This window comes from Mugil cephalus, chromosome 3, assembly GCF_022458985.1.
Source record: "Mugil cephalus isolate CIBA_MC_2020 chromosome 3, CIBA_Mcephalus_1.1, whole genome shotgun sequence".
Lineage (NCBI taxonomy): Eukaryota > Metazoa > Chordata > Actinopteri > Mugiliformes > Mugilidae > Mugil > Mugil cephalus.
Genome location: NC_061772.1, coordinates 27,356,407 through 27,373,736, shown reverse-complemented (window position 1 = coordinate 27,373,736; position 17,330 = coordinate 27,356,407). Strand labels below are relative to the sequence as shown.

The 17,330-nt window shown below is 40.8% G+C and overlaps 3 protein-coding genes across 3 annotated transcripts; 2 read left to right on the top strand and 1 right to left on the bottom strand.

Moving 5' to 3' along the window:
* The first annotated feature begins 1,063 nt into the window (after window positions 1-1,063).
* LOC125005417 (ferritin, heavy subunit) lies at window positions 1,064-4,120 on the top strand. Its single transcript, XM_047580768.1, has 5 exons — window positions 1,064-1,359; window positions 2,067-2,172; window positions 2,883-3,029; window positions 3,289-3,414; window positions 3,691-4,120. Exons 2-5 carry the CDS (start codon window positions 2,071-2,073, stop codon window positions 3,847-3,849), a joined length of 534 nt encoding a protein of 177 aa, XP_047436724.1. The 5' UTR covers window positions 1,064-1,359; window positions 2,067-2,070; the 3' UTR covers window positions 3,850-4,120.
* A 2,417-nt stretch (window positions 4,121-6,537) lies between these two features.
* Window positions 6,538-8,771, bottom strand: mcee (methylmalonyl CoA epimerase). The gene is made up of 3 exons (XM_047580775.1): window positions 8,767-8,771; window positions 8,361-8,700; window positions 6,538-7,091 (listed from the first exon to the last, which is right to left on the bottom strand). Exons 1-3 carry the CDS (start codon window positions 8,769-8,771, stop codon window positions 6,939-6,941), a joined length of 498 nt encoding a protein of 165 aa, XP_047436731.1. The 3' UTR covers window positions 6,538-6,938.
* A 561-nt stretch (window positions 8,772-9,332) lies between these two features.
* Window positions 9,333-16,841, top strand: mphosph10 (M-phase phosphoprotein 10 (U3 small nucleolar ribonucleoprotein)). Its single transcript, XM_047580766.1, has 11 exons — window positions 9,333-9,525; window positions 11,288-11,954; window positions 12,035-12,201; window positions 12,298-12,463; window positions 13,087-13,228; window positions 13,792-13,859; window positions 13,960-14,097; window positions 14,190-14,300; window positions 14,602-14,709; window positions 14,794-15,024; window positions 16,562-16,841. Exons 1-11 carry the CDS (start codon window positions 9,341-9,343, stop codon window positions 16,709-16,711), a joined length of 2,133 nt encoding a protein of 710 aa, XP_047436722.1. The 5' UTR covers window positions 9,333-9,340; the 3' UTR covers window positions 16,712-16,841.
* Window positions 16,842-17,330: the final 489 nt, after the last annotated feature.

Here is a 17,330-nt window from a genome sequence, read left to right as displayed (position 1 = left end):
CCATACTGTCCCCATATGAGGACGTATGGTCTCAGTTTATGTGATATGTTTACAGCGTCCTGTTCCCATGTTTGTACATTCCTTGGAGTCAGTTTGACCCTGGGCTCTTTGTTTAAAACATATAAGAAATATCAAATATAATTTGACGCACATTTGTTGTGTTTTTTTTTTAGCTTTTGGGCCCTAACCTATCATGCCATGGGTTCAGGAGCACCTCCATAGTCGCATAACAGGTATTCTGGATGTATATGTGGTGTTATTTAAAGAACTATTTAAGTATCTGACACGTAAACTTGAGTTTAATAAAAATTTGAAGGTAACAGGAGCTTAAATGCTTAGGCAAAAATGTAGGTCTGCCAACTAGTGATGTGTCACGCTTAAAAGAGCCAATCCCAGTGAATCACAAGAGCCGATTCCCAACAAGCGAGAGTCAGCTCCGCACTATTTTTGACCATTATGTGAAGGCAAAGAGTGGGACAGACACTGTGGCTGACTGAGTGATTAATAAGTATTTAACAAAAATGCAGAAATGGAGAAGAAATGGAGAAGTGGCCGGAAATACTAAAGCTTCTTTCACTGGAGAGAAGAAATCACATCATCCTGTCAAAGCTGAGGCATCACATTTTTCTCAATCCCAATATTCACAAAGGACATTTATTTAGTTCTGTTTTTGCTTATGTGGATTTCATTTCCATGTTTTGTTCTTTTTTTTATTTTTTTTACACAGTTCAAGTTTTACTGAAATATTAAACAAAAGTAAGAACGCATTTGTAACTGAATAACTGAATAACATATGTATTTGCTGTGTTGGGCGTTAAAAGATACTTCTCTTTGGGAGCTTTTAGCCACAAAAGAGCAGACTTTCAGAAAAAAAGACGAGCTTCCCATCACGACTGACAACCAAAAACACAAGCAGAACGGGGAAAAGAAAAATGTTGGTGTACCACGTGATCTACCGTCAACCCGTACGTGAGTAACGTGCTTGCTCAATGTGGTCGCACTGCGCATGCTCAAAGCTCCTCCCTCTTCCTGGCTCTGACGTCACTGCCCATACTAACTGTTTATGTGTCGCAGTCGAAGGCGAGTAGTCACACGGTGTTTCTTATCGCTAGCGGACGGTGAAGGTTACCTGCTTCAACAGTGCTTGAACGGCAACCTTTCAGCTGTCTCCCCAACGCTTCGGTCTCTTCGATCGCTCAGACTATCCAACCGCAACACCAACGCGAACTTTTTACTTCATTTAAACTTCAGCTCGCTGAGTTATCCTTAAAGACACGTTTAGCCTCTAAGCTAACTGTTTGTTTTGCTCACATCTCGGACATCCTCGCCCTCCTCGGAAGATCTACCACGATCAAAAAGGTAAGAGCAAATTTTTATAGTTCTCTTTCGTCGTAGATTGACAACGACAGCCAGTTTTGTGTGACCTATTTTGTTTATCACTTGGCCGTCAACTGCGCCAATGTGGCCTTGGCACAGTTGGCGCTGCATCATCTGCGCAATCCTCTCTGCGCCAGGCCTGGCACACAAGTAGAAACAGCCTTAGTGAGATGTTTACATAAAAAAAACAACAACAACAAAAATAGCTGTACTTTATTTAGGAACACTGTAATAAATCTTAGCTTAAACCCACGCGTAATGTGCCAACGTTGTGTAAACCTGGAGAACCACTTTTGGAGTTGTATTTGGGGATTTCTTTTAATTTTCCTGACAAAAACACTCCTTTAAATGTATTTCTACCAAGCCTGGTCATAATGATTCAGGAGATAACAGAGTGCAGTGTGAAATACAATAGCCCAGATGTTACATGAGCCAATCGATTTCATCTTATTTTTAGATTCATTTCCCGCAATAAAATCATGTGATCTGTTTTTTTTTATATGTCATGCTCTGATACAAAATCCTTGTGTTTAAACAGGTACAATAAAAAGAACCAGATGATTCTTTAATCATTACATTAGTTTTACTACAGCTTCATGTGACAACCATGTGTTTTTTTTTTCCAGCCTGTCATTGAAAATCCAAATATATCAGCATCATGTCTCAGTTAAACTATAACTGTGTTTCAGAACCATGAGTTCCCAAGTGAGACAGAATTACCACCAGGACTGCGAGGCCGCCATCAACAGGCAGATCAACCTGGAGCTGTACGCCTCCTACGTCTACTTGTCCATGGTGAGTTTCCAGAGATAAAGGAACGACAAAGTCAGCGCAAGCAAACACAGACGTGTGGATGAACCCAATACGGAACGGGCGATAGTGCAAGTAGAAGTGGTCTGCGAGAAAAGGGGAACTGATGCACTTTGATCGTTTTTGTCAATGAAGAAGTGTCGTACTTTTAAATAGGCTACATTGTTTTTTGTTTTTTGTTTTCCTTATGTGTCCTTAGCTGTGGGTTAGTATCAAGTACATCCTCATTCTTGCTGTGTCCAAGTGGAGCTAGTGTGCCAACAAAGCATTTGTGCGTTTTACATACTTGGAAGAGCGTTTCCACGCAGCCAGAACAGGTGGCAGCACAGGTGTTTATTTGAAAAAAAACAAAACAAAAACACACATATAAGCCGTCGTTAACCGTATCAGGAAGTTTTAATCGTCAGATGTTTGAGGGGAAATAAATGAATGTTTTGTGGGTCAGTACTTGAAGGGAGGTCAAAGTTCCCTTTGAGATTATGTGCAGAGGAAGGACAGAGTACACAGTTTGCCCAGACAAACATGTGAGTCACATGTCGGCTTTCCCCCCTCTCTCACATTTGCATATATTCTCAGCACAAAACGGTTTAGTCACTAGATTTTATTTCATTCTCTACTTTCTGTTATTTTCTGACTGTATGAAAGGTTATTTTGGTTATTAATCTGAATGATCTTTTCCTCTTTCCACCTCACAGGGCTACTACTTTGACCGGGACGACCAGGCATTGCACAACTTTGCCAAGTTCTTCCGCAATCAGTCCCACGAGGAGCGCGAGCACGCCGAGAAGCTGATGAAAGTGCAGAACCAGAGGGGAGGAAGAATCTTCCTGCAAGATGTCAAGGTACAAGCCCTGTGAAAATAAGGGTGTGTGATTGCTTGTTTTCGGGGCTATCGTTAAAATCCACAATGGGAGGGAAGCGCGTGGCCAAAAAGATACAGAGGGCGTGGGTGTGTTTTATCGCTTATCTTTTTCAGACACGCAAACACAACCCCTCGAAACACGAGTAAAACGTTAAACCGCAAAACCCCCCTCGCCGAAGTGACCATTGAACTCATACGGCTTATTAATAATCGTCGATTTGACCTTGTTCGAATTGCAGAAGCCCGACAGGGACGAGTGGGGCAGCGGCGTCGAGGCTCTCGAATGCGCCCTGCAGCTCGAGAAGAGCGTGAACCAGTCGCTGCTGGACCTGCACAAGCTTTGCTCTGAGCACAACGACCCACACGTGAGTAAAAAAAACTAGCATTTCAGTTGGAGACGACGCAAATCCCCCTAATTTTAAAACTTAAAGTGCAAATTTGTTGTGTTCTGTGCAACTTCCCACAAAATCTGCACATTTCCTCTAAAAGTGAAAAACACCTGTCAGACCCTGATGTGGCCGGTTTGAGGTTTAAGCAGTGCACTTCCTTTTTTTTTTTAATACGCGTCACAACCTTTTGTTCAGTTTACAGTATTTAGGCAGAGCAGTTCTCATTTAACGAACCTTTTTCTCTCCTTGCAGTTGTGCGATTTCATCGAGACACACTACCTTGACGAGCAGGTGAAGTCCATCAAGGAGCTGGCCGACTGGGTGACCAACCTGCGCCGCATGGGCGCCCCCCAGAACGGCATGGCCGAGTACCTGTTCGACAAGCACACCATGGGCAAAGAGAGCAGTTAAATCCCTCCAGATCACACTTGCAGCTTCTATATATGTGTATATTTGTATGTTGCTTCCAGGTGTGTGTCTGGAACGTTAAGCCACCTGCATGACACCAGCTAGAAATCGAAACTTCTTCTCATGTCAGCTCTATAACCCCATGTGAGTTGTTACATTTAGCTCCCACTCCTCACTCTTATTTTATCAGCTATACGCACTTCTACATATTTTACGTGCTTAATGCCAGGAGTTGTTAATCACACCAAATAAACCAAACCCTCTGGATTCTGAATGGTATTGTTTATTCATTTATTTATTTTTTTGTGTGTGTGTGTGTGTGTGTGTGATCTTGTTCATTTGTTAAATAGTAGAACATTTCAACGATCTGTTTCACTTCCCTTAGTTGAGAGAAAACACAACTGTGCGTTAGGTTGAAACTTAAAAGAATCAGAATCAGCTTTATTGGCCAATTGTGCTCAATGGTTCACGACAAAACACTTAAATAAGCGTAAAAAATAAAGTGTAAAAAGAATAGAACATAAATCAGACCTCCAGAATAAAAGAATAAAGGGCAGAAGCAGATACAGTGTATATACAAAGAACTTGAACAGACCCTGTGTCCTCATATGGAGACATTAAGTTTTAGGTTTTATTCTGCTTTATTTAAACCCATTGTCCTCATTAGTGGACGCTTTAGTCTGCCATGTAGTGGTAGCATACGCTAGTTAGTGTAAAAACATGACAATGTACATTTAATCACATTGATCCAACAGGTAGATGAGGTACAAAACCTCAACATTTTACAGTAGAAACTTATTTATGGTTGTAACGTTTCTAGTTTTTGATGCGAAACGCAAATTTAATAAATTTTATAAACAGCAACGAGCTACAACATCGCTAATTAGCAAGTACTCGTTTGTTCAGGTATTAAATTGTTTTATAATTTGTCACACATTGTTGATGACTTTATTATAATGGATATAAACCTTTTATACTGTGTGGAACAAAGTCCTAGTGGCTCTGCAAAAGCCTGTTCCCATTTAATTTGTCTGGGAGGGTTTAGCGTCCACTTATGAGGATATTTAAAGACTACTTCCTGTTGAAAGATGATGCTTAGTTTTTATACTACTCAGTCACTCACTAATCCCAAATACCTTGGAAAAATGCGTAGCAAATAAAAGCTCGGGTTTCAGGAGAATATGCACTTAATGAAGAGTTATTGTGATAATGGTCCTGATAGGGAGGGGTAGGTTTAGCTCCAGCTGGTTCAGACTGCACCAGAGGACCAGCTGATCCACCCCTGGGGGGCGCCAGCGCTGAGACGTGAAGCTTCTCAGTGTCACCTGTCACCTACCAGAGTAACATTTAATTTAAGACACAATAACAGGCCTCAGAGAAATCCCCTAATCTCGTTATTAGAGGTCAAAAATAAATGGTTGGTCTTTAGGTCAAACTGAGCAACAGTTTTTTGGTAGTTTCAGCAGGAAAATAATCACTGTGTTTATCTGAATGTGCAGGACATAATTACGGGACTTTCCAGACTCTGTGGTCTTTTAAAAAAAAAAAGTATACACTCTACTCATGTGTGGGTCAGGATTGTAATGATTTGTTTCAAACTTACAACATGGATGTAGATTGATTTTATTTTCCTGAGAGTCATGAAAGAGTAATCAGGGAGATTTCTGGCTCGTTTGAGTCTGAGTCATGGAGGTTTCCTTTCTTTTGTAATTATGTACTGTTCAGTGTTTTGTGTTAAATTGTGCTCCCTCTGGTGGTGATCTAAAAGTATCAAGATTCAAAATACATACATAGATAAATAAAAATGAGCCAGAATAGGGTTTATACTCATTTACCAGTTCATTAGACACACTAGCTGATGCAACAGTCCTGCACTAACTAACGAAGCTTCGCAGAATTTGTGTAACAGCTGATGATTCAACTGTGCAACTGAGTCAGTGGATTCAGATGAACAACAGAGACACTTTAGTGTTTACTTCAGTTTAATCTGTTTCAACATAAACTAAACAGTCGTGAAGCTTGAGGATGTTGTACTGAACGGTTAAATTAGAATTTGCTTTCACTAGTGTACCTAATGTTTTGGCAAGAGAGTATGTTTGGACATTTACACATTTATTCATTTATTTTCTAGTTATTTTAGCTGTTCATCAAAATATATCTACATTCGTATTGTCTTGCTTGTCTTGGATCATGCGTCTTTTGTCCTCCAGTTGTTTGTTTGACTATTTATAAAACTTATGAAATATAACAGATTATTTAGCCAACTTCGGCAAACGTTAATATAAAATGTGTGACGTAAAAACATTCGAAGACGGGTCAGATTTGACCCTGAGGACAATTACTTAATGATAATCGTCCTAATCTGAAGAGAACAAACAAATTACTTTTGAGCCACTGACAAACTGGTCTTGAACTTTTTCCAACTATTTGGATGTAAATATTCTCAAGAGACAGTATCAGTGCCAATGAGGCAGAACATGATGACATTATGGGGTCTGGTCTAGGTGGATGCTACATGTCCACATGAATGAATGACAGGTCCAAACGTTTCCCAGCAGAAAACTGAATTATCACTAAATGGTTCGATGTTATTTACTTCTCCTGTCAGTGGTCATAATGTTGTGGCTGACTGGTGTATGTAATTATAACGTCAGTAGGCTTTATTAAACTCTTCAAATAATACAAAAAACATGCAGACTTGTTTGACTTTATTTAACGTTTCTCACTTCAAAAGCTGTTTCTGGTTTTACATAAAGTTCATCCACATGAAAGTGAGATCTGTTTCTTCCTGTATCTTCTATGTCCTGTGTCGTACCACGGAGGCGAACAGATCAATCGAAGAATCACCAATCGTTCATTGGCACTTTATGGAAACTGTCCAACACACACACACACACACACACTCACACACACACACACACACACACACACACACCAAACTGTAATTTCCTCCCAAACTAAACAGGAAAGTCGAGATCAGCGCTGAGGAACAAACGCATCCAAAACGAGAACTGCTACAACAACAACAGTCGTCGCTGTGATTATCAAACTATTGGAATTCATACAGTAAATGTGAATGGACCCGACGGTGTTCACGCTTCTTCGAGCTCCACCAGGACGCCGTCACAGTCTTTAGGGTGGAGGAACATGACCGGCTTCCCGTGAGCACCGATCCGCGGCTCCGCCGACAGAGTCCTGATGTTCTTCGCCTTCAGGTCGGCGATCGCTGCGTTAATGTCGTCGACCTGCAGCACAGAGGAAAACTTTGTCAGCTCTTCCAAGTTGGTCTGCTGCACACCTGATCGGCCATAACGTTATGACCACCTGGTCAATTTGTTCTCGATGCCATAGGACGAGCATCCGAGGCAGACCCAGTCAAGTTTGTGATCCATTACTAGAAAGAAGCAAAATATTCTTATATTCAATCAAATCATTTTGTATTAAGGAAAAATCTGCCAATGAGTTAAGCTGTTTTTGCTTGACAAAAATTCTTAAAATAAGCACAAATATGTTTCCGAACCAAAAATATAAGATGTATTTCTTTGATACAAGGATTTTTTCTTCTCAAAAAATTCCTTTTTTGCAGTGTACACACTCCCTGCTGCAGGTTGGACCTTAACAGATGAGCAACCATAGCTCCACAGGAAAGTATAAGATCACACGGTGAATCACTTCACTAGATCATGGAGCAATGTAAGAAGGAAGCCTGGTCTGATGAATCACATTTCCTCTTAGGTCAAGTGAAGGGTCGGGTGCATGTACATCAGAGGTCCGACACCCCCTTTGGTCTGCAACAGAGTTTGGTTTGTGGAACGTATGAAAGCAGCATTCTCATAAATTCCAGGTTCCCCAGAAAAACAACGACAACATTACACTGTGTGAAAATCCTTCACATCACTTCACAAGTTGAAGGCTGTAACACTGCGGCTGGTCGGCTGGTGTGCAGGCAACTACAACTCATGTCCAAAGCTGATAATAAGAGGCCTGAGTCATCTTTAGGTGACAGGTGTATTTTCATTTAAGTGGAACCCAGCAACATGTTGTGTTGGGTTTTAAGTGCAACAATGACAGCGTCTCTGCTAGTGGCTGTTGTCAACTTCTTTAATATGTAAAAATACTTAGAAAACCAAATGCTTTCAGAAAAAACAGTGCATGTGAACAGCCCCCTCTTGTGGCACCTTGTGGAAGTTTCCAAGACTTCATGTGTGGTAAATAGTTGCTAAACTAAAAGGTGTTTGCAGTGGTGAACCTGTGAAGTCTTCAATTTAAGAGAATCTTTAGGATTAAGTGCAGTTTGTTGCATAAATGTCCTGTTATTTTTATTTATTCTGTCTTTTATTAAATTCATATTTACACAAACACCTGTGATCCAACACCTGTGCATTTCCTCATATTTCAGAATGTCACCGAGTTCTATTATGAAAGCTGGTTTACGTGCACACGTGTCTGGAGAGAAGCCATCTTTAAATGTTTTGCGCAGTCATTGTTGTTGAGACTTCTCAGCAACTTCTCACCTCTATGCAAATGTGGTGCATCCCTCCAGACTTGTTCTTCTGCAAGAAGCCGGAGATGGGACTCTTCTCCCCCAGAGGGTGGAGCAGCTCCAGTTTAGTGTTTCCGAGCTCCACAAACACCGTGTAGACGCCGTGCTCGGGCAGGGGCACCTTGGCGCTCACCGTGGCGCCCAGGACGTCCCGGTACAGAGCCGTGGCCTTCTCCATGTCTGGGACCGCGATGGCGATGTGGTTGAGCCTTCCCAGCTTCCACAGGGACCCGGGAACGACCTGACGGAGGGACGCCGTGGTTGAATGTGCCCTCGGTAGAAGGACTCGAGAACATCTGGAGATGCGGCCACTGAAGAAATGAAATACATGTGGAGAGAAGAGTTGTAGCGAGATCCATGATCAAATTCAAACTCACTTCATTTTTACAGTTTACCACTCCAACAAATGGACACTTAAATGCAGCATGAATTAATTTTACACATATTTCCTGGCTATCAGGGATCCGGTCGAATATCTAATGGGTAAGAAAATGTGGAGGTGAACAGTGTTTGGCTGCACAGAATGAATTTAATGACTGATTCACATTCACTTGGTTGAATTTTTAATGAAATACTCCAAAAGTTATGAGTTTGCACCATTATGAAAAGAAAACATCGGTATATTTGCTCACTATAACTGGAATCAAATTAAACGGCATTCAGTAAAATGATCTTTGTATGTCCTCATATGAAAAAAAAAACTGAATCCTGTCACGTGTCAAACAAAAAAAGCAAGAAGCTCCATGTACACAAACACAACAGTGACACAAACTCCTAATGTAACGTGAACATTCTTGTGTTACGTTCAAAGACTCTGCAGGCCAGTGCTGCGTGTCGTTCGATGTGAAATAAGAGGCCGAATATTGTTCTTATAACTCACCGCAGCTTGTATTTAATAGTTAGATAATTATTGACACAAACAAACCTGCAACCTTCAGCGCGGACGACGCCATGTTTGTTCCCCGGAACCAAAGAACTGCGGCGGCTCAGTTCCTCGGTGAGCCTGTTTACCTGCGACACACGACGCTCTCACACATGTCGGGGGGAACCATGGCTAGTGGGGATGTGTGGAGTGTGCTGGAGGACTGCGTGAAGACAATAAACGCCAACACCGCACAGCCGGAGAAGTTTTTAAGGCAAGATTTTTTTGTGTTGTTGTGTTTGTTGTTAAAAAATAGTTGTTGCGTCTCTGTAGAGAAATGTGGTAGCGAGCTAACCGGAAGCTAACTGCCCTAACTCCACTGTTAGGATCACGCCATCACAGGGAATAATAAGTATTATAGTGAGGGTTTAAGAGGGTATTTATTATTAATTTAGTCTCTGTTAGTGCATACTTTTATTGTTTGTGTTGTATGTGGTTAAAAAAAAGTCGCCATTTTCTTCATTAAATTCCCTGAGTCTATATCGGTTTAGCAGCATATTTAAAGTCTGTGCATATAAAAGCATGGTGTGTACGTGGTACCTAACATAAGTAAAAAAAACAACAGTTTTTATTTCACTTTCATTCCAAATGATAAATAAAGAATAATATTAAACATATGTGCTGTTTTTCAAGTTTTATAATACAATGTAGTGCTTATAGGAACACAACAATTATGACACAAGAAAGGAGACGTAGACTAGAATGACAGAAAGAAGAAGTAAAACAAAATAACACTATAAAATAATGAATATGAAGATATCAGATTAATAACATAGATTGGATTAATACTGTATGGGTTCCTCACTATACTCCTCCTTCTAGTGAACATATCTTTTTGAAGTCTCAGGCAATATATTATTTGTTCCATTTAACATATTTCCTTTATTTTTTTCAGTCCACATATCGAAGGGTCAGACTTCAGTCACTTTACTGTAATGCATTTAATTGCTGTTGCTAGTAATATCTGTAACAGATATTTTTTGGCTGTTCTTTCGATGCCTGATATCTAACATTTTATGAGATAACCCAGCTGCTGTGATTTAACAGATATGTCAAATAATTTTGGGGAGTTTGAATATCTAAAATGACTGAATGATGTATTCCGAGTATTGTGCAGATTCAGATTTATTTGCCATGTGCAGGATTAATAAAACAGGCTTAACAGTGTAATGAAATGTTGGAATGAAGTGAATCAATAGGAGCAAACAACATTGTAATTGCCTTAAATCTCAAGCACGAAATGTACAGCGATTACAGCATATTTACAGAAGGTGACAAGTAGAAGTGAAAGTCGTATTACACATTGTAGTGTACAGACAGATAATGCTGTGTGTTCAGTGTCCAGAGGTTAGTTTTTTTTTTATCGTGAGTTGAGGAGTCTGATGACCTGTTGGTAGAAACTGTCCTTGACTATTTTTGTGTGTGCAGACTGTATTTAAAGATAAGATGAAATAATAAGAACATAAAATAGAGATTGCTCATTGGCTACGCGCAGGCACGCTACAGTCTGCAGTGCAACCAGCGCGAGAAACAGTGGAAACGAACGTGAACGACCAGTCTCTCTTATTTTCACCAGAAAAAAGATTTAGCTAGTTGAACTTCTGAGTGACTGAACCCGGATGTATGTGTGACTATAACTCATCCAGATTTAGACTCTTCTCGTGTCAGTGCTTCATGAATTAACACATTTATAAAGGTGTTGTTTAAACTGACAAAAATGTTTTACTCCACTCAAATGTGGCCTTTATTCTAGGTTAGGAAGTCAACTCTGCAACAAATGGGAAAAATCTTGAAATTGCGTCTTAGAAAAACGATTTCTCAAGAACTGTCCCTATAATAACATTATCCAGTAATATGAGATGATACTGTTTCATTGAGTATTAAACCGCAGACCTGTATCCAAGTCTATATAGAAATATCTCTTTGGTTTTGTAGTATGTTTGACCTTTTCTTATTGTGTGTTTTTATGTTTGCAGCCTTCAAGATGGAGTTGCAGCCGACTTTACGTCCCTCACCAAGACCCTTTACGACCTCAACAAAGCTCACGAGCCTGCAGGCTTCACAGGCAGCGCTCTGGCTCAGCTGGTCGTGGAAAACTTTGACGAGGAGCAGATTTGGCAAGAGCTGGAGCTGCAGAACGGTGCCGTGCTGACACACTTTAAAAATGCCATTGATGAGGCTTTATCAGACGAGACATTGACTTTGCTGGTGCAGGAGGAGGAGGAGGAGGAGGAGAGTGGTCATGAGGAAGATGGAGCAATAGATGATGAAGATGTTGATGAGGAAGAGGAGGAGGAGGATGAAGAGGAGGAGGAAACACCCAGACAGTCAAAGAAAATGCCTTCTGAGGATTACTCAGACGAGGACTCAGATTTAGATTTTGATGTGGATGCTCTGGAGAAACGAGAGAAACGTAAGAAGGAGGTCGGCAAAAAAGGCTCCAAAACAAAAGTGGTTCCCTCCGAGGTGGACGATAAGTTCTTCAAACTGTCGGAGATGGAGACGTTCCTTGATGACATGGACAAGCGCGAGGGGAAGGAGGACGAAGGTGACGTGGATTATTTCCAGGACCTGCCGTCTGGTGAGGACGACGAGCTCGACTTCGATCAAATGGTGTCCTCCAAAAAGAAAAAGAAAACCACTGTACGTATTTAAAACGCAGATTATTTCTGTCAGTCACTGACGGTTCAGAAAATATATTGATTGTTGTTGTACACTGATAGGCCAAGAGCTCCAGGAACCTCAAGTACAAGGACTTCTTTGACGCTGTGGACGGGGAACCAGCCAAAACAGACGAGCGGTCAGATGGAGAGGACGAAAGCCAGGAGGAAGGTGAAGAAGAGATGGATGACGAGGATGATTACGAGGGCGAAGAGGAGGGTGACGACGAGTAAGTGTGAACAGAATTATGTGGCGCGTGTGATTGTGTGTGGGAGAAGCGTTCTCCATTTGACTCCAGCGTGTTTGTGTTTTCCGTCTTTGCCAGAGACGAGGACAGAAGTCGGCTCAAAGCGCCTCAAAAGAAAGTGACCTTTAACTTTTCTGGGGATGACGACAGCGAGGGAGAGGACATGGAGGACATCTTTGGAGGGAAAGCTCCGAGCTCAGCAAAGTCCGAGTCAAAGTCGTCTTTTGAGAAGCGGCAAGAAAAGGTAACCAGGTTCTAAATGGTGCTAATTTAAGGCGAGACACTACAGGTGAATAGAGTTAAATTTTAACCAGTCGGATATCACCACGAAACTTCTCCAGTTGATTACTTACATAAATAAAGTATTTTTTTTACATTACAGGTTTTCTGTGAATTCATATTTAAATGTCCAAATGAGGAGTTATCTACTTAAATGTGCACTAATTTACATACATTTCCAGAACAAAAATCTGAATAATGACTAAAGTGAGGTTCAAAATTCTTGTTTCATTTTGTTAATGTATTAGATTTAAAGGTATTTACAGAGGGGAATCTCTTTTTATCACTTCATAAATCACAAAATACTGTCAACAGTCCCAAAAAAAAATAATTATTAATTTTTGACATGATTTTAGCAGTAAAATGTTCTATAAATCAGGCTCTGAATGACATATTAAAAATCCCCTCTGTAAATACCTGCAGAATGTAGCCTTGCGTCGACTCATCTACATTAATGTAGCTCTTTATCTAATCCGAGGCAACACCTCCGATACCATACTTCTCTAAGTTTAACCAATACCTTATGATCAGTTGTGCCTTCTTCAAGTCAACAAAAATGATTCACTTACTAATCTTCCAACCCGGTAGATGTCAGCGAAGATAGCGGACCTGGAGAAAGCGGCTCTGGCGGAGAAGCCGTGGCAGTTAACCGGGGAGGTGACGGCTCAGTCTCGTCCAGAGAACAGCATGTTGGAGGAGCACGTGGAGTTTGAACAGGCGTCCAGGATGGGTGAGTGTTACTCTTCAACGTTTTTCAGGCCAAAGACCCCAAAATGTGTTCTATATTAAACTAGTGCTGCTTATAAATATACATCATTATTATCATTTTGCATCTAATATTAAGCTTTTCAGATAATAACCAGGTTCAATTATTCATTTTTTATTTCAAACAGGTGCAATAGTAGGGTGGCAAACATTTGGCTCTGTGTGTGTAATATGCTGCCTCGTGATTGGCTCAGCAGTGATAGGGGCGGGGCCTACTGTGACCAGGAAGCTTAGATTGACAGGTGTAATGTGGCGCTCTGTGTCAAACGGTGGCTGAAAATTATGTTTTCTGCCTCCATTTATCCCTTTACTAAAATATGTTGAATTCATGTTAATGTGTATTTAAATTTGTGGGGGAATATTAAAAAATATATATATAAAAATGTTTAATCAACCAAATATTTTGCGTACTCCCTATTGAAGACCTGTGATTTATATGATTTATAAATATTTACAGCTGAAGACGAGACAAGAAGTTCTTTTCTTTCATTTCAAACCACACGTTAAGTTTATAATCTTGTTTTCTAGCGCCTGCTGTCACGGAGGAAACCACACTGCAGCTTGAAGACATAATCAAACAGAGAATTAAAGACCAGGTTGGTCACAGCAACGACTTCTGCTGCTTCATAATCTGCAGATTTTTAGTTTTCTTGTTCCTGCCTGATTTCTAACCTCACTCACTCGTGTTTCTGGAAGGTGTTTGATGACGTGGTCCGAAAGGAGAAACCCAAAGAGGAGGTGTTTGAGTACAAGAAGAGGTTAACGCTGGACCACGAGAAGAGCAAGCAGAGTTTAGCAGAAATCTACGAGCAAGAATACCTCAAGCAGAACCAGGTTTGACCATCATCTCCTTTTTATTGCTTCTCTTTGACAGATAAGAATCCGTGCTTCATACGTGTTGTTTTTTTTGTTTTGTTTTTTTTCAGCAAAAGACGGAAGAAGAGGAGAATCCGTCCCATGTAGAAATTCAAAAACTTATGGATACACTCTTCATAAAGTTGGACGCTCTGTCCAACTTCCACTTCACACCTAAACCTGTGAGTTTTATCTGACGCAGTGACTGAAAGTACCAATAATAATGAGAATATGCTAAAATATCTGGATGTCAATTGTCACGAATCATAGATTTATTTAGTAAAACTGTTTTTTATTCAGATTTTAATTTAAGTTGCTGACGTCTTTAATTCAATTTGTGAATCTGAATATTAAAAAAAAGGAAATTGTGCAAAGGAAGTTGAATTTTAGTAGAATGAATGCATAAAATTAGAAATGTGTAAAGTAAATTGATCATCAGAGTTGAGATGAAAATCACATTCATGTTTCCCTTGTGCTCCACAGCCTGTTCCTGAGGTCAAAGTGGTTTCTAATCTACCATCCATTGTGATGGAGGAGGTGGCTCCGGTCGGCACTAGCGACGCCACACTCCTCGCACCACAAGAAGTCAAGGTTCGTCACAAACTCATCGCGTCTCGTATCTTAATATATGTTTAATTTAGCTGAATGTCTCACAATGCTCTCACCTGACCCCAGGAGAAGAACAAGGCAGGAGACGTACTGGGCGCCACGGAGAAGACCTCGACGGACAAGAAGCGCGAGAGGCGCCACAAGAAGAAGGTGAAGCGTCTGAAGATCCGGGAGAAAGAGCAGAGGCAGAAACTCAAAGAGGCCAGTAAAGCCGGGGAGAACAAGAAGCCTTCGAAGGCCGAAGTCACGGAAACCCTGAAGAAACTCACGAAGGGAGGCAAAGCCACGATACTCAAGGTGAGCGCTTCGTCTGACGTCTCTTTGCTCGGTTCTCTTCACATCCAGGACCGGCACATTCACCACACACAAAAAAAAAGAAATCTCAAGTCTTGCAAAACCTGCTATAAACTCATAAAAATGAGTGACAAAAAACACGGTGAAATGTATCAGTGAATACAGAGAGACGAGGAAAAATGTGGATTATCACATCAAATCCTGTTGCAGTCTGATTCAGCGTGTAAATGCCGGTGAAAACCGAATTACAATCGCATTATCTTAATCGGATAATGAGAACTCTGATTTTAGTCGGAGTAACGAGTTTACATGCAATTAAGTCCGATTAAGGGAATAATTTGTTTTTTTTTTCACCTGAGAAAAACGTCTCCAACTCCCTACCGGTCACATGTCCAACCGTCTGGATTAATTTGTAACTCGCTGCACACATTGAAAGACCTGGGGCCTCACATACAAACACTTGTGTAGATTTTTAATGCTCAAACCCACAAAACGCTGCTCGACCCAAAATCCTGATGTTTGAAGAATGTGCGTACACATGAATCCAAGCACCGTTCCCTTGTGTCCCAATCACTTTGAATTGAGAACACATGTTGGAGTACCTCCTCCTCCTCCTCCTCCTCCTCCTCCTCCTTCTCCTTCTTCTTCTTCTTCTTTAAGGGCAGTTGGCAAACAACTGTTAGCTGCATTACCGCCACCTTCTGGACTGGAGTGTGAGGCGGGACAGTTTACAAATTTACGTCAAATTCTATCGATAGTCCCTGTGCTCTAAAATGTAAAGAAAACCACACACATGCTAAATTGAAAAAATAATTGGTCCGATATCAAGGTGCATATAAAGCAGGGGAAGTCTGCCCACCCCCCAAAGTGTCGCCAATACAGTATCATGACAGTTTCCGTGCATCACCTCTAAGTGTCGCCAAAGGATCAACAGCTGTAGCTGCGCAGCAGCCGATGAAGTCTGCATGAGGCACCGCACATTTCCACACTCATTTCACTGTTGACACTTAACACCACATGTTTTGTATTCGGCACCGTTTGAATGCAAGGCCACGCATATTTCCACGGTCATTTCACTCTTGATACGTCTGAATTTTGCTGTGAAAAAGTTTTTGAGAGCACGCTCCCTTTTTTTTATGAGGCCCCTGAACTTCCTGAGGCATCTGCAGAACCTTAAATGAGCCTGAAGTCATAATGTTATGGCTGATCGGTGCATGTATTTGCTGCATCTCTCTGACTGCAACCACTTTTTAATGCTTTCAGTTAATGTTTTTGTCATAGAGCCCTTTTAACATTGATAATTTTATATCATATTATGGGACAAGCACTTCTTCCACTTCAGACTGAATCAACTCAAGTGTTAAATGAACCAAATAAACAAGCTCTAGTCGTAGCAGTCAGCTGAGACACGTTAGCTCTATGTTGCCATCACAAACTGGGTCATCTATTTTAGGCCGTCAAATGTCTTGAGCACCTTTTCAACGCCCACATAAACGTAACCTCCTTCTAACGATCCCGAATGTGTTCTGCTCTGTTTCAGGATGAGGGAAAGGACAAGGCTCTGCGTTCCTCTCAGGCTTTCTTCACTCAGCTGCAGGACCAGGTGAAAAGTCAGATCAAAGGAGCAAAGGACCAGTCGTCAAAGAAGAAGAAACAAAAGCAGCTTTCTGTCACCAAACTCAAGTTATAACAACCTGTAATGGTTCGTTGTGGATTGTGACCTTTTCACTGTACAGATTCTTTATGAATAAGCCGCAATATATTAAACCAGAAAGTCCTTGTAAAATGTTTCCATTTTTATTAAAAACTTGTCAAGTGCTCAGACGTGTTTGCGTCTATTTGTGATGAATACAACACTTTAACCCAATAATAAATGGTGTGTATCTCAAAAACAGTCCATAACATGATTGTTTTATGGCTTTTATTATGGATTAATGTTTGGATTATAACTACACTACCTGAAATAAGTGAACATTCTTACTTAAAGGAGAAAAAAAACGCTCGATTTGAACACATTGTCACCAAATACACACCAGGTTTCTGGCCATAAATGGGTCAGTAGGGAACCAGTGATAGTTGATGAGCAGCATCATCTAATTACAGGTGATCCTTGAATAGACTAATGAGTTTCAGGTGTGTGTAAAAACCTCCACATGAGTCATTCAGTCACAAGCAAGTTTTTCCAGCTTTGTTTTAGAAATATACCACAGCCTGGATGACACTACCAGTAGTAAACATCACTTAAACAAACGAACAAAAAGAATATTATAACTATAGTGGGACCGTAGTGAAAAGGTCTGAGCGTTATT